The sequence below is a fragment of the Esox lucius genome, chromosome 13, assembly GCF_011004845.1.
Source record: "Esox lucius isolate fEsoLuc1 chromosome 13, fEsoLuc1.pri, whole genome shotgun sequence".
In the NCBI taxonomy this organism is placed as follows: domain Eukaryota; kingdom Metazoa; phylum Chordata; class Actinopteri; order Esociformes; family Esocidae; genus Esox; species Esox lucius.
This window is the reverse complement of record NC_047581.1, coordinates 22350898-22377771: the sequence shown is the minus strand read 5'-3', so window position 1 is coordinate 22377771 and position 26874 is coordinate 22350898. Positions and strand designations below refer to the sequence as shown.

General features: G+C 43.6%; 1 protein-coding gene across 2 annotated transcripts in view; it reads left to right on the top strand.

Annotated features, from left to right (window-relative positions):
* Positions 1-26874, top strand: part of slc23a2 (solute carrier family 23 member 2) — a 37460-nt gene extending 10586 nt beyond the window's left edge. The window contains exons 2-16 of one of the 2 annotated variants that reach the window (XM_010876536.4): positions 4935-4983; positions 6645-6847; positions 8588-8686; positions 9920-10036; positions 12049-12206; positions 16620-16708; positions 17166-17236; positions 17726-17907; positions 18548-18668; positions 19631-19787; positions 20327-20474; positions 20676-20781; positions 20930-21197; positions 21333-21428; positions 21537-26874. In XM_010876536.4, coding sequence (XP_010874838.1) covers positions 4935-4983; positions 6645-6847; positions 8588-8686; positions 9920-10036; positions 12049-12206; positions 16620-16708; positions 17166-17236; positions 17726-17907; positions 18548-18668; positions 19631-19787; positions 20327-20474; positions 20676-20781; positions 20930-21197; positions 21333-21428; positions 21537-21802 — 2130 coding nt within the window. In that variant the 3' untranslated portion in view covers positions 21803-26874. The remainder of the gene's footprint in view (positions 1-4934; positions 4984-6644; positions 6848-8587; positions 8687-9919; positions 10037-12048; positions 12207-16619; positions 16709-17165; positions 17237-17725; positions 17908-18547; positions 18669-19630; positions 19788-20326; positions 20475-20675; positions 20782-20929; positions 21198-21332; positions 21429-21536) is intronic. The other variant, XM_010876537.4, reaches the window with a different exon arrangement.

Here is a 26874-nt window from a genome sequence, read left to right as displayed (position 1 = left end):
GGGCTCTGTTCTTGAATTTGGTACCGCAAAAAAAAACAACGTATGGCTTATTAGAACTACACCCTGTCAAGCAACAACGTTGTGGCATTTTATTTATCTGACCACTCCAAAAACACAGCTGAAAGACCACAATTTTGAATGGCTGTCTCTGACACAAACTGGAGTTTCAATCTAACGATGGGTGTGGCTTTGTGTTCTAATAGTTTTATTTTTTTTACGTTTAAAAAAAAATCCTTTTCATTCAGAGTGTCAGACTGAGGCCATGGTCTCTTTTACAGCTGAGGCCTGTGCACAAAAATCATAATGACACAGAAACACATTTACACAAAAACGTTGCATTCAACAACAATACGTTCATTTAAAATAGCTCTACATTGTCCAATAGAAACCAAGACATCGAATTTAAGGCTTTTTTGGAGCTCATTCCATGAACGAAGGGCATGATACACAAAATCAGTTTTACCCGACTCTGTATGCACCTGGGGAACAGCAAATTCTAACCAATCCTTGGAACGCGTTTTATAACCACCAATAATGCAGGTTATTTTAGAGGAGATAATTTGGTAGGTTGTGATTTATAGCCTTGCATGCTGTGATGCGGAAGCTGTCTGGACCACCCTCGACCAGCACAACTGGAAATGCAGGAGTAGTATTAAGGGGAATTCGGAAAGCGGTTGTGCAGAGAGCCCATTAAAACAGAACTTTGGAAACGGAGTTGTTGTCTTATCTTGTTGTGTGCGCTTCATTGAAACTCCTAGCTGGGGTAATGTACCGCAGAATACATTTGAAGTATGTGGTTTTCGTGGGTTCTGTGGCAAAATCTCAAGTCTGAAACGCTAGTTTCCCAACTACTATCTAATCAACACATCATTGAAATTATCCCACGCCAGTTTAGGATATTGGCCTAAAAGCTCATTTGCGATGTCTGGCAAATTAACTGCATGTTGCTTGCCCTGTTTGTTGCGCACATTTTATTTTTAGCTGACACCTACCAGAAATTCATTAATGTTCAGGAATTGTGACCTGCCTGCTACAGTTGCCAAACTTTAAGTTAGATCAGTTTTTGGATCCATTTGATATTAGTATAAAATGGCAGCAGTAGCAGTAGACTACATCTATCAAATACCACGCAAGTGCATTGAAAGGGCTAGATATGTTGAATTTAGGAGGGCATGAGGTCCTGGCCCACATCTGCGGAGTACCTGGCTTGGGGGACCCGTTGAAGTCCCTGCCCAGAGTCCTCCTGGTTGTGTTGCAGATCGAGACTATGCCTGACGATTTCAGCTGACACCTCCCCCTCCCCCATGTTGTCCCTTTCCTTGTCCATCATGCTTCTGACCTGGACTAAGTTTAAATAGACTCTAGACTCAGCCCACAAGCATTTATTAATTATTACAATTGTAATCTTAATATGTTTACCTGGTACAGCCAGAAGAGGACTGGTCACCCCTCTAAGCCTGGGTCCTCTCTAGGTTTCTTCCTAAATTTTGGCATTCTTAGGGAGTTTTTCCTAGCCACTGAAATTCAACAATACTGTTGTTTGCTCCTTGGGGTTTAAGGCCAGGTGTTTTGTAAAAGCACTTTGTGACATCTGCTGATGTAAAAAGGACTTTATAAATAAACATGATTGTTTGACTAAAGGGTCATTACACTAAAACATAGTAGTGGTCCAACACAACATTTTAATGATTCGGACATAATTAAATCAATGAAATCGAAATTGGTTTATTTATTTATAATTATTTTTAGAAAACTGCATTTTGAAAGACAAAACAGGATTGGGCAGAGAGAATAATGTGCCTAATTGAAAGAATAAGTGCCTCTCAACGTTTTATTTTTGCCGGCACGCGTTAGCTGAGCCGAGATGAATGATTAACCATTGTTAAATAGCGTAGTGGTTCGAGACATGGCCTCTCACACAGGCGACCAGGTTTTGATCCTTTCCTGCGGTCCAAACGAATGAGACATTAGGTTTTGTTAAGTTCTAGACTATACCTCGCGTTATATTGCGATGGACGAACTAGACCGGCGACGAACATATAGCTCTCGTTTTAGATTTACATGGCGTAGTGGTTAGGTATTCAACTGTATTTTTTTTTTTTCAAAGAAACTAAACAGTCATGGAGTGATTCGAGTAATTGTTTTCATTATAGATACTGTATAGCTATTAGCTAGGGATAGGACGAATAAACAAGATGGTCTGAAGCACCGCTCCGTTTTCTGAACTCTACTATTTCGATGCAGTGTTCGAGAAGCTTGTTTTAAAGTACAACACAGTTTTTAGGCTACTATAGGTCAATAAGGCAATAACTGTGATTGGACTAAAATTAGACTAAAACATTAGGTCATTTTGTTGACGAAAATGGCTCAGTCATTATTCTAATACACTGCTCCGGGCTAAATACGATACGTCTAAATCAAACATGTCATATTACATTTTGTCCAACCGATGTCCTTCCTGTGCACTGTGTTGGAAAGCTTCAAGCAATGAAGCGTTTTTTTTCGAAACAAGCCTCATTGGTTCAGAAAGCCTCAGTTTCCCATTCTGACTCTTAGCTAGCCATCTACAGTAATCTCATTAACGTGTTGAATGTAGTGTAGCGATCCTGTTGTTGGTTTGGATGTTAACTAAAGTAGGGAACCGTGGGTTTGACAATGCAAGTAAACAGACACCCACACACATCTCTACACACGTATCACGTATACCCACACCCTCTGTTAAAATAAGTCTGTCACAATGTAAACAATGGGTCAAATCGAACTTGGGCAACAACATTTATCCCTTTTAATTGTGGTCCGGCAGAACCAGGCTTGCTTGGTTCCTTTTCTTGATTTAAAGGAGCGCTAATGCTCAAATGTTGATGTTTTCAGCTCTCTTATTGTCCATAGTTTTTGTGGTTAGTTGTTAGCACTAGAGACAATAAAAACACAATTTGAATAAAAATGTATTTCCACACATTTATTTATTTATTTATTTATTTATATTATATATATATAATAAAATGCCAGCATAAAGCCCCGTACTTGCCAATTATTCTCAAAAGCAGGGAGATTACTCTGAATACATATACTTGAGTGAACATCTGTGAACATCTGAAAGTAGTTCGCTATCTGTACATGAGGGAATTGATGGAATCTATTCATTACGATTATCAGTAAGTATTTTTACTTTTAACAGATTACTATGTATGATGTTGTAATATTTACAACCCAGCTTTGGTGTACTTTTTCAGATTTATAAGACTTGAAAATACACAATTTTGTGTACTTTGTCTACTACAAAATCCCAGAGTATCTCTAATAAAATATATTTCATTGTGTTGATTATGACATCCGATTGTTACCAGGTCATGGCAGTTTGAGTCACACAGAGACAGTTTTTAGATCAATTAAACTTCTCAGCAGATTATTGTGAAATTCGCTCATAACAGTCCCTGCTTCTTCTGTTTCCCTCAAAACAGTAGTCTCTGTTCCTCTTTGTTCTGTTTCTCTCAAAACAGTCTCTCTTTCTCTCTTTCTATTTCTGTCCATCATATTCTCTGTTTCTTTTACCTCTCTCCCAACTGCCTCCACACATTTAACCTCAGGGTGTGTGTGCTTTGTTTATAAAGAAGTTGTATTTTAGTTTTTCCTTTGAGTCATGGGACTATGTCTGGGTGGGCTGGAAAGAAAGAGGTTATTCTAGGTGCTGTTGTAATGTTTTGAATGCTTCATGTGAGGTTTTTCATTTCAAATCTGTTTCTCTACAACGTCAATGGCAGGAAGTCATAACTGACTGTGTGTGTGCTGGTATTATTTTGGCCTATTACTGGCATTTCATTAAGTAGGCTTTTTACAAGATGCTCGTTTGTCACTCCTATACAATGACTGCACTGAACTATCTATCTCACGCTATACAGATGCGAGTGTTGAAGTTAGTGAACATCAACAGAGCAGGCAGATGTAGCTGTGTCTTTATATCTCCTAGTCTCACTATCTCTCGCTCGCTCAGTCTGTCTGTCTTTCTGTCTGGCCCATGTGATGAGCCCTTCATGTCATTGACATCCATGGTTTCCATGCCTCTGGCTAGCTGCACCAACACAAGCTCTCTTTTTCTATATTTACCCATCTCTCTGTCCCACCGTTTCTCTCCGATTCACTGTCATCTCTGTCTCTACATATGTATCTTTTTGATTCGCTTTATATCTTTATCTCTTCATCTCTTCACATATATCAGTCTCTGTCTTTTCTATTTCTATCTGTGTCTGTATCTATCTCTCTATTCCTTTCTCTTGGTCTCAATTCGATTTAAAGTCTTTATTGGCATGGAGTTTTTTTTATGCATTGAAAAATCAAGGGAAAAATCTGGAACTTAATTTATCTACATTTGCACTTTTATTTAAGTTTACATTCCACACAGTGGTTTCACCTGGGAATGTTGTAATATTAGCTATGTACAGTGTTGTAACGTTGTGCAAATACTTACAAGTATGAACCAGGGGGGAAAAAAAGGGATTAATGTTTCTCTGTCCTGCTAATTCCCTCTCACACTTTTTTCCTCTCTGTTGCTTTCTCTCTTTCTCGCCCTGTCTCACTCTCATTTGGTCTCTCTCCCTTACCGCGTCTCTCTCACACCCTGTCTCTGTCGCTCTGACCGTCTCTCTGTGGCTGGGCGGCTCACACGCTACTGTCTCCTGGTGTTAAAGCCGCCTCATCAGAACACATTGAGCCGGGAAAAACTGGGTTGTTCTAGTCCACTTCATACCACTGTGGCCGGTGGCAAGACAGAAACGTCACCAGTCAATTCATCTCATGAATTACCTGACCGATGAAGGGTTAATGAATGTTGGCTGTTATATTAACTGCTATCTTGCCCCCCCCACCCCTACCCTTCACCTGCCCCCCATCTGTCTCTCTTCCCTCCCTCCTCTCCCTCTTTCACCCCTCCCACACAGATGCACCCTGCTGCCCAGCTTGGCAGGAGCGATGGGATGTGTCAACTAGGTACTTCATTTCCCAACATTTAACCACTGACTGGGGGGATGGGTGGGTGGAGATGGGGCCAACAGACATGGGGGAGATGTCGACTAGGTTCTTCACATGAAGATGGAGGAGAATCTGAGAAGGGGTGGGGTAAGAATATAGGATAAGGGAACAGGGGTGTGGAAGGTGAGGTAGAGTAAGGGTGGAGACTGGGTTAAGACCGGAGACTGGGTTAAGACCGGAGACTGGGTTAGGACAGGAGACTGGGTTAGGACCGGAGACTGGGTTAGGACCGGAGACTGGGTTAGGACAAGAGGCTGGGTTAGGACAAGAGAAGCTACTCCTGGACTGTGGCTTCCTGTGTGCTGTCGGATTAATCTGAGCTGAGTGTGATAAGTGGCTTGGCGAGATGGGCATCGGGGAGAACATGTCTTGGTCTTTGACTGACATTGTAGGGAATTATTGATTAAACAGTTGTTTGTTATTAAACAGGGTGTTTGTGGCTGGTGCACTCTGGTCACAAGCACACTGTTCTCAACAAGTGATCTCACCTGGTTTAACAGGGACTTGTTTCAGACGGATCACCCCCAATCACATTCAAAATGGGGTCCAGGTAGGAAGTTGTTTGGGATGATGGAATGCATTGCTGTTTTGAATAGGCTACAATCCGTTTTCACTTGTTTTTTTCTTCTAAACCAATGATTGGTTTGCAAGGTGGAACTTTTCAGATGGGTCATTATGTGATTGGAGCGGCTCTTTAGGGATGGGTCATTATGTGATTGGAGTGGCTCTTTAAAAACAATTGGGAGGATAATAAATCAAAACAAAGGGGATGAGGAAAAAGGATTAGACTGACTTTAAATGATTTAACTGACTTTAAATGATTAGCGTTGTGCGAAGTTACAAAGATGAAAGGGGTGAGACAGTGGGTGAGTGATGCTGTACAGATAGACATGCAGAAATATACACAGCCAACGCACTTTTGCTTAGACTGGAGTATGGAGGGATTAAGACCAGAACTCAGAGAGCCTGAAACCAGTAAATTGAACTTACATTCTCCTCTGTCCTGCTCCTGTCCACCTCTCCTCTCACCAATTCCCTCCCTCCTCTCTTCCTCTCCTATCTCCAACATTCCCTCCCCCTCCTCTATCCTCTATCCTTTTCCTCCTGGCTTTATCCGGTTCTCTACTCCCTTGTCTCCCCTGCTTTGTTTTGATCCCTGACATCATGTACTATCATGTACTGTCATGTACTATGATTTGAGGAAGACATTTTCATGATTTTTCATAAGCTGTAAGGGGCTTAATGAGTTGGTACTAAGGCCATCAAGCAAAATGGCAACTTAAATTGCTTCAGAACCCAAAAAGTACCTTGTAATAAGTACTGTTATTAAAAACGTAGGCAATTATTGTAGAATAGTGATTTGGCCCCATGCATTTGCTGCTAGTGACTACTTGGTTCAGAATTCATTATGTCCCTACTCTCCCACACTTCTCAGGTGTGTGTGTTTGTGTGTCTTTTAAAAAAAGTTTTTCATTGCTTACTTATAGGCTATAGTAAGCAGAGTCTACGGGACTCATAGGCAGTGGTGCTAAACAGCGTAAATACATTGATAATATTTAGTGGGATATAAACCGCAACTTTGTCTAATTTGTCTTTCCCACCTTTCTCCATCTCTCTAGATGACACAGTCCTGGACCATGTGAGGGAGCTGAAAGAACAATCTGCCGCGTTTCTACCAGAGAGAGGGGGTGGCGAGACGGCCAAAACCAAGGAGGAGAGAGGAATGGGAGTGGGGAAGAATACCACCTCCAAGTTGATGGAGGGAGAAGGCGGGAAGTATGAGGAGGAGAACAAGCACAGCGCAGACTTCTACCCCATTCCGGTACTTGGTGGTTTGTGTGTGTCCCTGACAGGGTTGCCTTGCTTTTTTCCGTGGTCCTTGTGAAGACAGCTGTCCTTGTGCCTGCAAGGTTATTTGTAGTTGTTGGCTGGGGTGTTCCCTCTCCCTTATCACGTATGACTCCGGTAATACTTCCTGGTTGAGTCAGATTTGAGATGCTTTTAAGTATTCATTTTAATCTGAGTCTCCCAAACATGCTGCATAGCTGTTGAGTAAGCTCGTCTTAATTAAGATATCATAAAAAAGAATACAAATGATATTCTGTTTCTTTTAATCATTCTATTTACATGGTCCTGGCTGTTGATACTCCTTCCTTCCTTCCTTCCTTGCTTGCCTGCTTTCATATTAATTCTAAATCTCCCCTTCATAGCCTTTCTTTACGTCTACACTAAGTTTGCTAGTTTGGTGATGACTAGAGACATAACTAAAGTCCAATAACACAAGTAACATGGACAGAAAATGACCTTGTAATCTATTATCTTTCTTTTAGAATCCATTGTCTAGAACCTTATCTTCAGTTCAGGTCTCATCTGACGTTTGTGCCAGACATCTTTACACGCTTGTTTAAGATACATCACATTCTATCCTAATGTCTGTCCTTAAGGATTTATACACACAGCTATACAGAGTTGAATGCCATTGACAAGAGTACTTTATTTCCAATGCCTGGTAGACGAGTTGCAAAGCAAGGCAAATGTGTCTGGGTTTCTCTGCGCGTGCGCTCGTCTCTGTGGTGTCTCTGCGCGTGCGCTCGTCTCTTCGCCTCTGCGCGTGCGCTCGTCTCTTCGCCTCTGCGCGTGCGCTCGTCTCTTCGCCTCTGCGCGTGCGCTCGTCTCTTCGCCTCTGCGCGTGCGCTCGTCTCTTCGCCTCTGCGCGTGCGCTCGTCTCTTCGCCTCTGCGCGTGCGCGCGTCTCTTCGTCTCTGCGCGTGCGCTCGCCTCTTCGCCTCTGCGCGTGCGCTCGTCTCTTCGCCTCTGCGCGTGCGCTCATCTCTTCGCCTCTGCGCGTGCGCTCGCCTCTGCGCGTGCGCTCGTCTCTTCGCCTCTGCGCGTGCGCTCGTCTCTTCGCCTCTGCGCGTGCGCTCGTCTCTTCGCCTCTGCGCGTGCGCGCGTCTCTTCGTTTCTGTGTGCACTTGTGATGGTGCGTTTGTCTGTCTGAACAATGACCTTCATCTACGATTTGCCAACCAAGGAAGTTAACTCATCAGAAACAGACAGGAACCAATACACTGACTCACTAATGTCATGACCCATGATCCACTGAGCCTGATGTCATGACCCTGGATCCACTGAGCCTGTGTTATAAATGAATCAAACTATGGACTAATGAAAGAACTACTATTCTTCTGGACCATGAGAAATATTGTAGGCAAATGCCCCCAAAGCAGCCCTCAGGCTGTCCTTGTGTGTTCCGTCTGATCGTTTTGTTAACCTTACCCAAGCAGTAGCCATGTCCTTGCTTTGCTTTCCTTCAAGAGAACTCTCTGATAGTTGTTCTACTTTGTTAAAGACTGAATGTGACTGCACAGCACCACACTTAGATCAAAACAAGTTTCCAGTCGCTGCCTCCTAGCCTACAGTGCATGGATATCATAAGTTAACATTACCAGCCTAGTTCAAACACACTGCAGTAATGCTGTTACTGTCCAAGATGACAAACACACTGCAGTAATGATGGTAGAATCCTACCTAGTAGCTGTATTGACATGTGACCTGTGTCTTAGGTGGTGGTGAATGGTGTCGGACAGACAGCTGGAGATCAAGACGCAGAAGACACTGAGCTGATGGCCATCTACTCTAAAGAGAACCACAGGGAGGAGAAGGTGAAACCCATTTTCAAAGGCTTCATTTGAATCCACGTGTCCCAGTTATATTCGGAAAGGTTTTAAAAGTTACCAAGGTCATTATGTTCATCCACACTGTAAAGACGCCCTTGTTCTCACAGCTGGGCGGGCCATGACACTAAGACTCGCTGGCCTCCCTGCCTTTGTCTCATGCCATTATGAAGGCCATTCACAGCCAGCATTGTGTACGTGGCTTAGCTTCCCTAACACTGGCCCTGAGAGCTGAGGCCCTACTTCAGTGGCATGCATTTCAGAACGTCCGTCATAAAAGGCCTGCAGCGTTTAGCCAATCAGCAGCCCACCTCCAGAACTACACCGGAGAACAGGTTGACATGAAAACCTCTCCCTCTTTCACGTGAATGTTTATGAGTCTGTCTTGTCTCACCGTCGTTTGCTAGCCAACAATCCTGTCATGTCTAGCCATGTACAATTCTGTGTATAAGAGGCAACTGTTCGCCACATAATATGCAGGGGACATTATATTTTACTGTGTGTGTGAAGTACAGAATGGCTCGTGGTTTGCAGGTTACCATAGTGCTAGACTGGACTTTGTTGGTGGCCTTGCCTTAACAAACATACACACAGTCTTTACTCCCCCTACATCCTCGGTCCCCCCCCCCCCAGGGACTTTTGATCCCCCTCTCCGTCACTGTGACTCTGCACTTTTTCCTGGTGTGAGATGGAGAGGGCATGACATAGCCCGGAGGAATTTGCCATCGGTGTTTGACGCTTGTCTCTCTCCCTTTCAAACACAGAGCACTCCCTTTTAAACCATGTGATCAGCCGTCTCGTATTAAATTGTTCAGTATTTCCCTGTTTATATCGCCCCACTTCCATTCACTGTCTGAACATGTTACTGTAACATCCTCTGTATGACTGAAGTACTCCCTAGTCTACGACTGCTCCCCTCTTAAGGCACTACTGGGTTATTGGGTTGGATTTGGGTCGCAGCCTATAATTGATGGTACCAACTGTGAGTCACCCCGGTGACTAATGCTTTAAGCATGGCTCTGTTGAGGGGCTGGCTTTAGGTTTCTAGCTCCCAAAGGACAACAGTCACATAAAGTGGAACATCTAGGGTTAATAAGCCGTTGCTCCACAGACCATACACCCTGTGCTGGGTAAAGGGTGTGGTCTGCATCTGTAGTCAAAACATGGATCAGCCTCACCGTGTGTGTGTGTGTGTGTGTGTGTGTGTGTGTGTGCGTGCAGAGTTCTATGTCCGAGACGTTGAACAGTGCCGACAGCACGGACGCCCGGAGGATGGATATGATCTACACCATTGAAGACAAGCCTCCCTGGTATCTCTGTGTATTCCTGGGGTTACAGGTGAGGAACTCATTGTCTGGTTGACAGGCGGTAACATACAATTAAGGCCTTTTCATACTGCATTGTTCGAAGTCCTGGGCGATCTGAGCCCCAGGCTAAGACTGATCCCGGGTTAACTTAGCCTGTGTTCCCACTAGAGTTTGTTAACCCTGGGCTAAGGTTTAACTCTAGATTAAGGATTCACACTGGTATTCCTAAGCCCTGGGCTAACGGGCAAATACGACAAAATACCCTTTTACATTCTGTGATAAGCTACAGATGTAATGTTACAGTAGCCTACATCACGGACATGTGATCAATGTTGCGCCACCACGATTCCATTAACGACTTCATGACATCGGCTGATCAAGATGCCCGCCCTGTCGGTGTGTGCTTGGACAACTGTGTTAAAACTACGCAAAAAAAGAGAAAAATGTTAATCTTGCTTTACATCCAAAGCAAGCTGCAATAACTACTACGCTAAGTTTTAGCAGGTATAATGAAACTGTAAAAGTTTGCAGAGTGAAAAGACCAAAACCGACTGTTGGTAACTGCATGCATCACAAGCATATGTAAATTAAGTGAAAGGGCAGGTTTTGTGATTGGACAATAAACGTTCTATGGTTTTGTTTCACACTGGTTATTTTGTCACCGTGTTTCTGGAGTAGGCCTGAATAGTCAGCATTAACCCTGCTCCAGAGCATGGCCAGCTAGCCCTAGGCCAGGGGTTCCCAAACTTTTTTGGCCGATCGACCCCATTTCAATATCTACAAATTCTCACGACCCCCAACCTTGTGAAGAAAAATTATATATATCTTTTTTTTATTTGAGGCTATGAGAGTACATTTTAAAACATTCTCCCCCGACCCCATTTTCATATCAGGTGGCCCCACATGGGGTCGCGACCCCTAGTTTGGAAACCTCTGCCCTAGGCTAAGGGTGGTGCTAGCACTCTTCAAAATATGCAAATGTGAAAGTACGCTTAGCCCAGGGTTTAGGAGGCTCTTAACCCTAGGCTAAGGTCCAGTGTGAATACGCCTTTAGTTACCCGTGTCATGTCCTTAGACATGCTCTATTACTGACATCTTGTATTACTTAGGCAGCAACTGAATAATGTAGCTTCATCTGCACTGGTGTAGATGACCAGTGAGATTAAACCATATGGAGTCCTTATAAGGTTCTTCTCTATTGCTTTCACATGTCAGTGTAGTTTATACAGACAGAGCGAGGAAGCTACCTCACACAATACAAATACTACCTGGCCTATATCAAGACATATCTTATTTAATTCTCCTATTTCCTATTTCATAACTAATGATGTAACAACCCCTCCCCTCCACTCATGATGTAACAGCCCCTCCACTCCTGATATAACTACTGTAAGCCCCTCCCCTCCACTCCTGATATAACTACTGTAAGCCCCTCCCCTCCACTCCTGATGTAACTACTGTAAGCCCCTCCCCTCCACTCCTGATGTAGCTACTGTAAGCCCCTCCACTCCTGATGTAACTACTGTAAGCCCCTCCACTCCTGATGTAGCTAATGTAAGCCCCTCCACTCCTGTTGATAACTACTGTAAGCCCCTCCACTCCTGATGTAACTACTGTAAGCCCCTCCACTCCTGATGTAGCTAATGTAAACCCCTCCACTCCTGTTGATAACTACTGTAAGCCCCTCCACTCCTGATGTAACTACTGTAAGCCCCTCTACTCCTGATGTAACTACTGTAAGCCCCTCCACTCCTGATGTAGCTAATGTAAACCCCTCCACTCCTGTTGATAACTACTGTAAGCCCCTCCACTCCTGATGTAACTACTGTAAGCCCCTCCACTCCTGATGTAGCTAATGTAAACCCCTCCACTCCTGTTGATAACTACTGTAAGCCCCTCCACTCCTGATGTAACTACTGGAAGCTCCTCCCCTCCACACTCATGCTCTTGGAAGCACAAGCGTATGGATGTTGATGTTTCACAGTCTCACACAGAAAGACACCATTTCACGCTGTTACCCCCTCCTCTCCTTTCCTTCCCCAGCACTACCTGACATGTTTCAGTGGTACCATTGCGGTGCCTTTCCTCCTGGCTGAAGCCATGTGTGTGGGCTTTGACCAGTGGGCGACCAGTCAGCTCATAGGAACCATCTTCTTCTGCGTGGGCATCACCACCCTGCTCCAAACCACGCTGGGCTGCAGGTACACCACAGCACGCACACATCTGGATGTTTCTGGGCTAGTACGCACACACCTGGGGAAACCGTTGGCTAGTGTTGTGACTACAGGCTATTATATACATTTTCTCTCTGTCCCCTTCAGGGGCTTTATGTTTGAACTCTATGTTGAGGAGACTGTCAGTGTTCTGTGCTTCCTCTTTTTACCTCTTGTCACTTCCTGGTGCTTGTGTTTGTGAATCAGCACTTTCTGTTAGCACATTTGCCAACATTCCTGTAGAGAATGTCCCATTGTTGTATATGAAGGACTGCTGCCCCTTCTCTCTCCCCATTACAACTACATTTAAATTACTTTATTGCCACGGAAACAATTTATTGACATTGCCAAAACAAGAGGAAACTAACTGGGTCAATGGAGTTGCATTACCTGTGGTGATTGTTTAAGCCTTTTTCAGAGCCTCACCAAAGGGATCTCATAGTGAAGGAACACTGGCACAATAGTTCTGCTGTGAACTGGAAAGGAACCAGTTAGAAACAGGAGTGGGTGGGTGTGGCCAACATATATATATATATATAGAGCACTACTTTAGGCCAGGGCCCATTGGCAAGTGGTAGTGTGTTAACTGGCAGGGAATAGGGGTCATTTTGGCCTCAGCCGGAGTTTGTGTTTTGAGTGTGTTTGGTGTCAACAAATGTTTAGTTGGAGGGAAGTTTACCCAAACAGTTAGTAAAGCCACCCCATGTTTCTAGGAAACCAAACACCGAAAGAGTCATCCAACAAATATTTAAGCCATGGCTTCTTATTGTGGTGATAAGATTAATAAATGGCTGCTGTGTTAATGATGTCATGTAGGGTAGATAACCAATGTTGTATTTGGTTGCTGGTGGCTTTTGAGAGCAGGTTCAAAGACAGGGCCGGGCACTTTCTTTTTCCATTATATCCCTTGATGCAGAGAAGTCCTTAGACCAAGTCGATTTATTCTGGCCATTTGTGGTCCTGCAGAAATGTTATATTGGTGACGGGTTCATTAAAAGGATTTCATAACTCTTATACAGGAGTCCCTGTGCAAGAATACTGAACAGGGACTCCAATACTGCCCCACTAAGAATACTCCCCAACCAAGAATACTCCACAATCAATACTGCCCAACCAAGAATACTGCCCAAAAAAGAATGCTCCACAATCAATACTGCCCAACAAAGAATACTCCACAATCAATACTGCCCAACAAAGAATACTCCACAATCAATACTGCCCAACAAAGAATACTCCACAATCAATACTGCCCAACCAAGAATACTCCACAATCAATACTGGCCAACCAAGAATACTCTCCAACCAAGAATACTCTCCAACCAAGAATACTCTCCAACCAAGAATACTCTCCAACCAAGAATACTCTCCAACCAAGAATACTCTCCAACCAAGAATACTCTCCAACCAAGAATACTCTCCAACCAAGAATACTCTCCAACCAAGAATACTCTCCAACCAAGAATACTCTCCAACCAAGAATACTCTCCAACCAAGAATACTCTCCAACCAAGAATACTCTCCAACCAAGAATACTCTCCAACCAAGAATACTCTCCAACCAAGAATACTCCCCAACCAATACTGCCCAGCCAAGAATACGCCCCAACCTCAGTATAACACATAAGGGGAGAGGACACCTTGTTTTGTTTTATTTGCACTGATTTTGCTCTCATAGAAGTATGTCCACCTAGCCATTTCTGGTTAAAATTAGCGGCGAGTCGATCTCTTTTCTCTCTCTCTCCCCATTATAACTACATTTAAATTACTTTATTACCACAGACACAATTTATTGACATTGCCAAAAGGAGGAAAATACTAATTGAATAATAACAAAATGAAATGAAATGAAAAAATTAAACGGTACAATATTTTATTTTGGTTATCTCTAGAAATGACATATTTTAGAAATTCCACTGCAACGTTTTTTCATTGTTTACTTGGTTGTTTTCTCTACTGCACGTGAATGTGTTGCTAAGTGCTTCATCATGTCATGTAATCTGCCTTTTGTGTTTGTGCGGTCTGCCTGTTTAGTGTCATGGCCCAGATACAGCAGAATTTACAGGAAATCACTGTGCCCTCACACACTTTACTTTTTCCTATCCTTGTGGGGAACATTATTCCCAGTCACAATCAGATTTCCCCCCAACTTTACACTTTTCCCATATTGTGCTTTGCTCTAAACCTAACCCCTAACCCTAAATTATATTGATTTAGGTAGCCGCAATCTACTGTTTTAGTAACAGCTTTGATACAATTTTGATAACAATCAGCCTACAGTCTTTAGAAGCATTACACACACACACACACACACACACACACACACACACACACACACACACAGACGTTTAGACACAGGCCAGTGGTATGCGGATGTGTTTAGCTGGCTCTAACACACACACACACACACAGTCTGTAGCCAACTCATCTAACGTCAATATGACGTCCATGTTTTCACTAATGACTGTCATCTCTGTGTCACAAATCACAGCTGTCTGTGTCACCTCCATGAGGGGGGAGGAAGACTGGAGGGTTGGAAATGAGGGAGAAATCGATGAGAGGAGACAAAGGCATGAGGAAAGGACAGGGCCTAGGCAGGCAGAGAGATGGAAAGATAAAGGATGGGATGAGCCAGACTAAGATGGTGGGGTGAAGAGTAGAGAAATGAAGGAAGAGTGGAGAGGCTGTGCTTGATGATTCATGGTGCAAGTGAGGTCATATCGGTGAGCATACACACTGTGTGGGTGTTTTACTGTGTTGCTATCATAGTGAGGACCCAATGTTGTCCCAATGAGGAGTCAATGTTGTCCCAATGAGGAGTCAATGTTGTCCCAATGAGGAGTCAATGTTGTCCCAATGAGGAGTCAATGTTGTCCCAATGTTGTCCCAATGAGGAGTCAATGTGGTCCCAATGTTGTCCCAGTGAGGAGTCAATGTGGTCCCAATGTTGTCCCAGTGAGGAGTCAATGTTGTCCCAACGTTGTCCTAGTGAGGAGTCAATGTTGTCCCAACGTTGTCCTAGTGAGGAGTCAATGTTGTCCTAATGAGGAGTCAGTGTTGTCCCATCGAGAACCCAATGTCCTCATTATGAGTAAGCGAAAAACAAGTATATTATGTGAACTGGCCTGGCCACACCTTCACAAGAAGCTGACTTGGGGTTTAGTTTAGTGGTCCCCACAACAATAGAAAAACTAATGTGTGTGTGTGTGTGTGTGTGTGTGTGTGTGTGTGTGTGTGTGTGTCTTTGTTTCATTTAATAAATCTTTGGGGGACACAAACATATTTTTTTTGGGATGGACAGCTGATCCCACCTGAAGCCAGCATGTAAACCATCTGAGGTAGATGAGTGCTGCTGGGTGAACTGGCTTTTGTGTGGATTTGTCACAATCTCTTTTGGCCTCTTAAAATCTATTTGTTTATCCATCATAATAACCGTTTTTTTTTTTTATTTAAACCCTCCCCCAAAAACATGTTTTTTTTTATTTTATCTACAGTTTAATAATAAAAATAATTATAAATATGATTTGCTCCTTCCTACCAACTGAGGTACTCAGCTCTGTACATAATAAGAGGGAAACTTGCCTCATCCACTCACAGTGACAATCAACTATGAGATGGAGAGGTGAGTGATCGATGCCAATTAGGAATGAAGGGGGATAATTAGGAGACCCTGATGGTAGTCGGGCCAGTTTGGGAGCAAAGCCAGGCCCCAGGGTTAACACTTTTCACACCCATTACAGCAGTTCTCATCCAAAAGATGACACCCTACACTGTTTCATTTGATTCAAACTGAACGTTCACATAAAGCCGCCTTTAACTATACATTCATTTTTTTTCGTCATAATGGTATTCTTTCTACTCATGTTTATTTTTGACATGGCTTATTACACTAGCTTTGTACATTTTGATTATTCATCTCACATTGATCCAATTTAACTGGTTAGTCTTTTAATTTAATTATGATATCTTACTGAACACTGACTGACCAGCATTTGAATGAATGCCAAATCTGAGCCAGCAGCACTTGCTCAGTTCCAACAGGGCAGCTGTCAGTCAGTGTCCATGCTGTTACTGTTACCCAGTCAGGGTCAAGTTAGGAGAACCTGCTGCTCAGTGTTGCTCTGCGGCGACACCTTGTGGACAGACATAAGAACTGTGGTTAATTTCATTTGAATCGACCGCTTTAAGAGCTATATAACATCCGCATAATCATTACGTGACCGCACTATGATGACTGATGTTACACAAACTGACACAAACTCTTAAACATTTGTTTAAAATGGGTTTAAATAGGTTTAAATAATCTGTTTGAAGTGATAGTTGAGTTATATTCAGACATTCTATAATTTCCTTGTAGTTCTAGGGCAGTAGTACATATCACGTGTGTGTGTTGTCGTGGTTGCAGGCTCCCTCTGTTCCAGGCCAGTGCGTTTGCCTTCCTGGCGCCTGCCCGAGCAATCCTGTCACTGGATAAGTGGAAGTGTAACGCAACAGGTAAACAACACACACCTGAGGGGACACACGCCACCAGACCCTTGTTCACGGTACGGCCTTCATTTCACTCTGCCAGGGTCGCTGACCTCAGCAGGGGTGTTAAAGGCCTCAGTTGGCATCAGATTTGGTTGTTTGGTTTGGTCTGGTGCAGATAGCGACCCCAGGAGAAAAACCTTTTTGGTGCATTTTATTTAGTTAAACACAAACTCTATCATAGACATTCCCCTTTATTTCCATATCAAGTTTCAATACTAATAATGTGGAACGAATAAAAGTGAATAAATAAAAAGTCATAGCAAACACTCTGTTAACCTCATTATCAATGGATCTAAGTGGTTGTATTCATTCAGGACTTTCCCGGAGACGGATGACAACAGAACATTAATATTTCATAATCCTACTCACTCTGTTCTTTCCTCTCCATCCTTGTCTGTTATTTTGTCTGTGCCTTCATCAGTGGTTGCGCCCATGTTCAATGAGACCATGCTGCTCAACACTGAGCACATCTGGCATCCCCGGATACGAGAGGTGAGACGACGTATCAAATCCATTCCTCTGGGGAGTGTACAGAGAGACGTCCAGTCCTGTGTCAGAACCTGGGTCAGGTTAGCCAGTCACAGGGGGCACCCTCAGGGCCTACGTCAAATCAGAGAGGGGAAATGGTTCCAACGGGCTGTTTGTTCGGGCTTGTTGCCTTGACTCAGCATAAAGCAGTGTGTGTGTGCACGTGCACAGTGTGGCTTTTAACTCACATTAACCTTTTATAAGGCTGGTGTAATTGGGTTTGGTAACCCTGTTTGATCCAGTTTGGAGGCGGCAGCTCCTTCATAATGAATAGGATCAAGGATCTGTAGGCTAGACAGACAGGGAGGGAGGGGGTGCTTGTGAATGAACAAGGATGAGTCATTTCTCTAAGTAGGACTTCAGGTGTTCACATGAACTGGTCCAGATTCTGATGATGACTGCATACATGCATTTCTATGGAGATCTGTAAAGCCGTCTGTCTGTTCCCTCCAGATCCAGGGGGCCATCATCGTGTCCTCTCTAATAGAGGTCAGTATCGGTTTCCTGGGGCTCCCAGGGCTCCTGCTCAAGTACATCGGGCCCCTGACCATCACCCCCACCGTGGCGCTCATCGGCCTGTCTGGCTTCCAGGCTGCGGGGGAGAGAGCAGGGAAACACTGGGGCATCGCTATGCTGTGAGTGGTCGACGTGTAACTAGACTCTCCTGACATTTACGTTCCAGTCGTTTTGCAGGCGCTCTCACCCATGCATTTTCACACTTCCTCACTGGTCCCCTTTGGGAATCAAACCCATATTACCAACTGGCTGACTACCTGTAGAGTTCCTGTACACAGCCAGGTTTTCCTTCCCTGTCTTGTTGTCCCTGTGTCTTGTTTTGATGCATGGCACATTTCTCTGGAAACAAAGTGATTGCCATCTTATTTATCTTATTGTATTCTGTTACACTGCCCCCCCCCCCAGAGACATCCCTGACAAATCAATTATTTTTAACTGCCCATTAAATAGCCGGTCAGAAATCCTTTCTGGCAGACACAGCCGCTGCCGCCAAATGGGCTAGAAACCCATTTGTAGAAACCCAAGTGTGCCTCTGGTCTCAGAAGGCCTGTCTGTTGGTGACTGTTTTTGGTGCTACATCCTGTAATTACCTTTTTTATTGTCTCTTTCTGGAACTGTGTTTTACAGCTGGACGATGAATCTCAACCAGCACAGCATCAGATCTGTCACCTGTATTGTCCTTGTTATCCATTCACTGATTTTATTGTGTCTCCTTAGTGCATTATGCTATTTAATCTCTCTGCATCTGTCTCTCTCTAGAACAATCTTCCTGGTGCTGTTGTTCTCTCAGTATGCCAGGAATGTACAGTTCCCTCTGCCGGTTTACAAGGCTAAGAAAGGCTGGACATCTTATAGATTACAGCTCTTCAAGATGTTTCCTGTGAGTACCTTCACACCCAGATACACTGGCAGATCAGCTGAGCCTCTCAGACACATGGTTAGACCCATCTCCCCTTCACGTTTAGGGACCGGGGTGATTGATTGGGATGTGTCACAATGCCATGTGAGGTCACAAATGGCCTCTCACACTCCCCCATCACCATCTTCCCTCCTCCCGTTACCTGTCTGGTCCTTGTGTTGGAACCCAGTTCACATGGGCAGTCTCCTCCTTCCCCACTCCTCTTAATATGATCCGAATGAATTTGCTTCGGTCGGTCTCCCCTCTCTCTTTGTTGCTCTCCGTCGCTCTCGTCCCTCTCTGTTGCTCTCGTCGCTCTCTTCCCTGTGTGTCTCTCTCTCTCCCCTCTGTCTCGGTCTCTCTTCCCCTTCCCTTGTCTCCCTTTAATACATAAATATGTATTAAAGTTAAAGGCAAAACAAACAGTGAACAACAAGTAAGTAGTCTCTCCCCTTTCTATCTTTCAATCTCTGTCTGTGTCTCTTCTTTAAGTCTCTCTCCCTCCTCTGTCTGTCTTCTGTACTGTATGTCCTTCTCCAATGTGTCAGTGTTGTATTGTTGCCCCCTGCTGGTCATGATATCTTTCAAAGTATCACAAGTATTCATCCTCCTCAATGTGTATTTTGTTGCGTAACAACGTGGTATTGGTTTTGACACTAATTTGTATTATTTCATTATTGTCATTACTGTCTAACACTAGATGTCATATATTTAAGCAATATGGGAGTATAAGGGAGTATAGTGTATGGCCAAGATACCATTTCCAATTGTTCACTATACCACAAACCGCCAAGACAGCTTACTGCTATTATAAACTGTTTCCAGCGCAATTAGATTAGTACCAACCAGGTTTATGGGATCCTTTTCTTTAACTCAGCAGGACATTGTGTGCTTCTGGGAGTGTTTTGAGGTCATGTTTAACGCTGTGTTGTTTTCTCCTTTAGATCATTATGGCCATCCTGGTGTCATGGCTCCTTTGTTTCATCTTCACTGTTACCAATGTTTTCCCGCCGGAGAAAGACAAATACGGTTACTACGCGCGCACCGACGCCCGCCAGGGGATACTGGCAGCCGCACCCTGGTTTAAGATCCCCTACCCCTGTGAGTTACGCTGTGATGTTCCACGTACTCCTACAATAGTTTTAGAACTATTGAAAATCGACTATATTCTGGAATTGTTTGTTTCTGCATAATTGTTTATTTTTATTGTTCTTGTTTTCTTCTCAGTTTAAACCGTTTATCTCCCCTCCCCATTTCTAAATGTCAGTTTTGTGTTTATGGTCTTGACTCATCGCCTCAACGTCCAGCTGGTTCAGGAGAGTCAAAGATCGATGTTTCACCAGTACGTACGCGCTTGGATTATCCTGCTGACAGGAGATTGACTTTAAAAGCGCCCAACCCACCAGAAGAAGTGGCTAATGCGTGACAAGAGTGGGCTGACCCGTCCCAGGTCCTCCCCACCCGTCCCAAGTCAAAGCCTATTGGCACCACCCTCTGCAGGGCCCGCGGGCACGGTTGTTATGGCGCAACCTGGATGTCAACCCCCGGCCTCTAAACAGCGAGGCGTTGACTTAGCCCACTGCACCAGTCAGGAGCCCCACGTCTGTGTTTTGATGTTGAGTTTGTGTTTTCACCCGTAGTTCAGTGGGGAGTTCCTACAGTAACGGCGGCCGGTGTGATCGGTATGTTCAGTGCAGTGGTGGCCAGCATCATTGAGTCCATAGGGGACTACTACGCCTGTGCCCGTCTCTCCTGTGCCCCCCCTCCCCCTGTTCATGCAATCAACAGGTATCCTCCCAGACACTTTTCTATTACATGTCGTCATTGTGCTACTTCTATAGAAATGTCTGCCATCGCTGTTGCCCACGTCTGCTTAAGTCACACGTAGTGGTTGCAATGACCCCCAGTCATCTGGGTGTGTGTTGGTAACTGCCTGACATGAGAAACCCTCAATCCTCGTTCTCTGTCTCTGTTTTGTCCTCTCTGTAGAGGTATATTCATGGAAGGGTTGTCCTGTGTTTTGGATGGGCTGATGGGGACAGGAAATGGCTCTACTTCCTCCAGTCCTAATATAGGCGTGTTGGGCATCACCAAGGTAACCGTTTCAGAGTCGCACTACGAGTTCTTCTCAAATCTTCACTTTTTCTGTTTTAGTAGGAGCTTGGATTTCATTGACTCTGTGGGGTCGTTTTTGTGTTACTGATGTTCTCTCCCTCCCTGCTTCTCTCTGATTGGTCCTGTAGGTAGGCAGCCGGCGTGTGATCCAATATGGTGCCGCTATGATGCTGCTCCTAGGGCTGGTGGGTAAATTTAGCGCATTGTTCGCCTCCCTGCCTGACCCTGTCCTGGGGGCCCTTTTCTGTACCCTGTTTGGGATGATCACAGCTGTGGGACTGTCCAACCTGCAGTTTGTGGACCTCAACTCCTCCAGGAACCTCTTTGTTCTGGGCTTTTCCATCTTCTTTGGCCTGGTGTTGCCCAGCTACCTCAAGCAGAACCCTCTGGTTACTGGTGAGCACAAGACAAGGTTGATTGCACCACAGATTGGGCTCCTTTGCCTACTTGTTCAGTGTTCACACTAGAAGGTCTGGGTGGCTCTCTTAACCCTCTGTCTGTCTGCTTCTTTCTGTTGTTTCTGTCTGTCAGGTGTATTGTCTATAGACCAGGTGTTGAACGTGCTCCTGACCACAGCAATGTTTGTAGGTGGCTCAGTGGCATTTGTACTGGACAACACTATCCCTGGTGAGTAGACGAAAGTATTCCTGTAATCTATAACATAATCACAGGTAGTCGTTAACTCTAATACTATTACTAAGTACCCTCTTCCTCGCTCTCCTGTCCGGTTTTCAGGTACCCCAGAGGAGCGTGGGATCAGGAAGTTGAAGCGCGGGTCAGGAACCAGTGCTGCAGAGCTGGAGGGGATGAGAACCTATGACCTCCCATTCGGCATGGACTTCCTGCGCCGCCACACCATCTTCCAATACTTCCCCATTAGCCCCACATTTAACGGCTACCAGTGGGCCACGATCCGCAAGTCCTGCAGACATAGGGGGAGGCAGGGGGAGATGGGGAAGACAGCAGAGATGGAGGGAGTCACAGGGGAGAGTGGGGTATAACAGGCTGGTAGAACCAGGGTGGAGGGCAGGGGGAGAGTGTTTGGAACCAGGGAAGGGAGGAGGTTTTGGGCTCGCATCAGGGCAGTGTGCCGTGCTCAACCCTCAGTTGTATGTGCTTATATATAACTCCCTGTTCATGCCCTAGTCATGCTGTTATAACATGTCATAAGCATGTTCAGAACAGTTGTCTACATATAGGGGTGTAACAATGTCTAGCCTCTGCCTTTGTGAGTGTCTTAGACTGGCCCCTTACTGGTTCCCCTAATTAACGCAGTATTTCTACTGGATCCTCATTACAACACATTTCTTTTCCCAGTCAACATGTGTACATCAGTCAGTCTGTCTACATTCATTCAAAGAGGAATGAAAAGAAAAGGTTTCTTCTCAGCTGTTGAACCAAAATATTCGGATTCTGTTCCACTCCCAATGGTGTGCGTGCGTGCGTGCCTGGCTACGCCCTCCCACCCATTTCGATTGTGGGTTTGTGTGTGTCACTTGACTGAGACATTCCCTGTTTAAGGACAAATGAACAAAGACAGACAGATGGATGGACGGACAGTATGTCATGTTTCAAAGCTGAATGTTAGTCAGCTCACAGACCCATTAGGAGTCCAATACATTCTGCCATGTTTGGCGAGGTGGTTATGGGAAAGGTAGTCTCCTGTTTATAGGCAACTGGATGAAAGATGCGGTGTCTCTTATATACGTCTGGAGATTCTATTAATTGTATCATATCTGCATTTCCGGTTGATAATTGGGGACATGGTGTATTTGTGTGCATCTGATCTAGCATTTACCTACAACCCTGCCTGTTAAATGGTGTCTAGTCACTGTTTATGGTAACACAAACTCCTTAATTTGCTGTATATATTTTAGAAGTTGGTATATGAACATAGAGTTTATCAAATAAATCACAGTGGCAAATGTGATCCCATCTGTAGAGGTGTGGGCAGAATGTTTAAATATTTTCTGTGAGTTTTTAAGATATAAATGGCACTGTCTCGTGTAAAAGCAGGTCATCCTTTGGTTACTAATATCTGTAGTTTTTGATAAAAGCGTTAAATCTCCAATGTCATAAAGTCTGCCAACACTAATCACCACTCAACCATCGTCATTTATGTTGTATTTTATCAGCTAGATTTAGGCCTTTATTTAAAAAGTATATTATCTATATATTTATATAAATGAGGCTATGTGCTACTATGGTTTTGGTTATCTGTTCTGTCATTAGGTCTATGTTTTAATGTTTTATAGTTGACTGGAAGTATAGGTCCATTGCATCAAACATTTACATTTGCCCCCAAATAGTTATAGTTTCTCGCAATACAGTTGAATAATGATCAGCCACTACCTTTTGTCCATACGCATGGTCTGACTTCTGCACAGAAATGGCCCAACTTTCCCCTAATTTCCAATATTGATAACTACCAACCTTTGTAGTTTTGTTATATCCAGTCTTGTACATTGACACGTTTGATGAATGAAACCCTTGGATAGGCTTGATGCAAATTCACTTTAAACTAATCACAGTCCTGCACACTACGTACCCACACACACACACACACACACGTTTATTGCATGCAGAAATGCATAGTCATGAAGATCCTATAGATTCAAGTGGCTTTTCAGGTGGCAGACCGTAGCCATGCAAAGTGATTGTGATATTTGTTTTGCACTATTATTCGCAAAAGATAACGCTGGCTGAAAGCTGCTCCTCTATCTGGCTTCTACCCACAACACAGGCCCATGTCTAGCCCTCTAAAAGGACTGTTAGCTTCTACCCACATGATCTCTGGGGAGTCTAGGTCAGTGTAAGAACTAGGGCTGGGTTTAAGGGCTTGATTTGGGACTGGGAACGAGGATTAACTTCCAGGCCTTACTGTGTCAGTATTATCTTTAGCATCGTTAACTAGCTCCACCAAAACCAGCTCTCCCCAGAACATAGCTGCTGTTTGTTACACCTGGAATCAATGTTTTATGGTTGGCTTCTGCTCATAAGCCATTATTGAATAGGTTGTAGTCATTGCTGTAAGTTGTACTGCTTGTAAGGACCTAGAATCATAAATGATGAGCAACTGGATTTATACAGTACAATCGCAATTGGAACAAACCTTATAGTCATGTTCAGTTGGATGTGTACAGTACAATCTGAAGTGGAACAAACTGTATAGCCAAGTTCATAGGCAGTTTGGAAGCCCACTTTTTGGGGGTTAAAATGCTTTATCAACTAGCAGAATGCACTTGTTTAGCTGGTTGGGTAGACACTCCCCCACAGATGTAACTAGGCAAATGACCAGAAAGGCACTTAGAAACCTTTAGTACCCAAATGCCTGATGGCAAGTGTGAAAATGCATTTTTGTCCTCGTAGTGCCAATCCTTTCTCTGATCTCTAGTGGCCTCCCTCTGCTCTGTCCTGTTGCTCCACACATTACTGCTGTGTTCAGGTGAACATGCTGCATTTCCCCACACGGCACCGTAACCCAGTCGTCCTCACGTTGAAGGTTTGGGGGTGGCCTGGATGGGGTCTTTTGAGAGGTTTGTACAGGAGAGGGAGATTGTTGGGGTATTTCCTTCAATCGCTCGCTGACTGTACATTCTTGTCCTGGACTCATTGATTCTGACCATTGTCATTTTGAGTGTTGTTACTGGTGTCATTGTTAACTTTGTTGGCGTTCGGCCCTCTCCCTATTGCTCCCCTGCCTGCTTCCTTCTTCACATCCAAGTTTTTCTCCCTGACTATGTGGTAGGGTGTTTCACATCTGGGGTCAAGTTCATATCCAGCATTATCCAATGGAGAGTGCATCAGAATGGGACCCGACACCATATATAGTACACTATGACAAGAGAATGACTTGTATAGAGTTGACATGGAGGCACCCCTGTGAAACACCACAGAAAAGCTGTGTTCTTGTGGGAGCTGTCTTGTATAGAAAACCACCGGTTGATGGTTGAGGTAGAGTTGAATTGTGACTCTTCATGGCCAGTGTAGTTACTCGACTAAGACACAAGTCTTCATAATATGTTACGTAGACAAGCAGACTGGTGGTGATCTCCACAGACCCTGAAAGCTAAAGAAACACCTGTCCATTGTTCATTCTTTCTTATTACCTTCTCTTCACTGCACCAAAACAAAGAGTGGTGGAAGTCACTTGTTCTGAGATTTAAAGAAATGTTAAGTGACGTTTTAGATTTCCTTGGTTTTATCTTGTTGATCGGTTTTATTTATTTATTTATGATTAGTAAGAAAGTTCATGTTTAGTGAGATTTATGACGCTTATTTGTCTGCCTTATGCACAGTGTCCAAAATATTGATCCATTCTGAGTTTACTTGTTCTGGCCCTATAAGAATGTTTTTCTGAATCTCCCATGCTGCATAAAGATGAAGTCAGCCCCACAAGCAGTATGTGGAAGTTACCTTTGGGTTCTGTTCACATTCTCCCTCATGTATATAGTTAGAACACGGTATTTCTGTGCCTATAGACAACTTCTAAATGGAGCTGTTTAGTGGAAGGCTCCAGAGGGGTGCTCTTACAGCTTGGAGAGGGAGAAGAAAAACTTTTTACAAAGGTCATAAAATCCCATAAGGTGCTCTTCATACAATAGGTCATTCCATTAATGTTATGTTTAACATTCTGCTCTAAACAGGTGGGTTTTTCATGGTTTTGTACCAGGGTTTAATAAGACAGAATGCCTGACTCTGGGTAAACGGGTGTCATACAATTAGAAGCCAGAACAGTCCATGGCTTTGCAGGCTATGCTGCCCTCCAATGCTCTGCTCCCTAGACTAAGAAAAATGTATGTCACAGATTAGCTGTCTTTTGATTTGGGCTTGGAGATGTGCAATGGTAGCTGAGAGTGTGTGTTCTGGCTCTTCTAGCTGTGAAATTCCTTTGAAATTCCTTTATAACACACATGAATATTCTATGATGCTATTTCTGTGACAGCACCCGGCAACTAGCAGAGATGTTTTGTCTGTTTCCTGCCTCCCCCATTTCTCACTCCTTTCTCATGTTCCTCCTCCTTGGCCCTCACTGCAGATACGGTGTCGGTGTCTTTTTTGTTTAAGTGTACTTGTTTTCTCTGTTGGAATCTTTATGCATGTTGCTGGATGCAGGAATAGACACTGGTTCATTCAGAGTCTGTGGATCTGGGGCAAGGCTAATTCAGAATAGAGGGCCCCTGACACTGATTTATGGTCATTCCGCCTGACTAATGGTTTATATTAGGATTTGGAGTGGGTAAACTTATCCTGAATCTGTGTCAAAATACTTATTTTTAAGTGTTGAACAATCGCTTGGTTTGACTTTGATACATCTATAGTTTGTAATATTTTTGAGGGATGGGGGGTGAGTGAGAGAAAATATTGTTACGATTGATCTCCCTCAAGGTCAGAAACCATGCCCTAGGATCCAGGTCAGGTCTAATGTATGACCACAAGGTGTATGACACAAAGAATTATCCCTTTCAGTTATTTTGAAGGGGAAGCTACCTTGAAGAATATACATTTCTCTATCTCAAGTGTTTTATCTTTTTCAATGTTTTTCTTTGTTTTTTATACATTTTTTTTTGTTGGTTTTTTACAGAGAATTTACTGTAAGAAAATAAATCATGCATTTAATCTTAAATTGACATGCTGCAATGCGCACCATTTTTGTTACATTTTTATTTAATTAAAATAAAGAAAATAAATGTTTGTTTCTATTTCAAATCTGTAGTTTGGTGGAATACTTTTGTTAGCAACACATTTTTCATATTGTATTTTTCTAACATTGCTTCCTGTTATCACGTTAATACAGTATCAGTAAAATTGAGAAAAAGCTGACACGCTGACTTTAAACAAATGTTAAAAATATATAAATGTATATTGAATTTTGTGTGCTGAAACCTTCTGGACCAGACATTGTGTATACTAATAGTAGCAGCAGAATGTTATACTCTTTGTTCCTAAAATAGTTTAATAAGATGTTACAGAATTTACGCTGTCTGTTGTCTTTATTGTTAGTTTATTGCATTTTGTTTAGAACTGTATCTTACAATTGCAGCCTTTAAATAAAAATACAGCACAACATCTA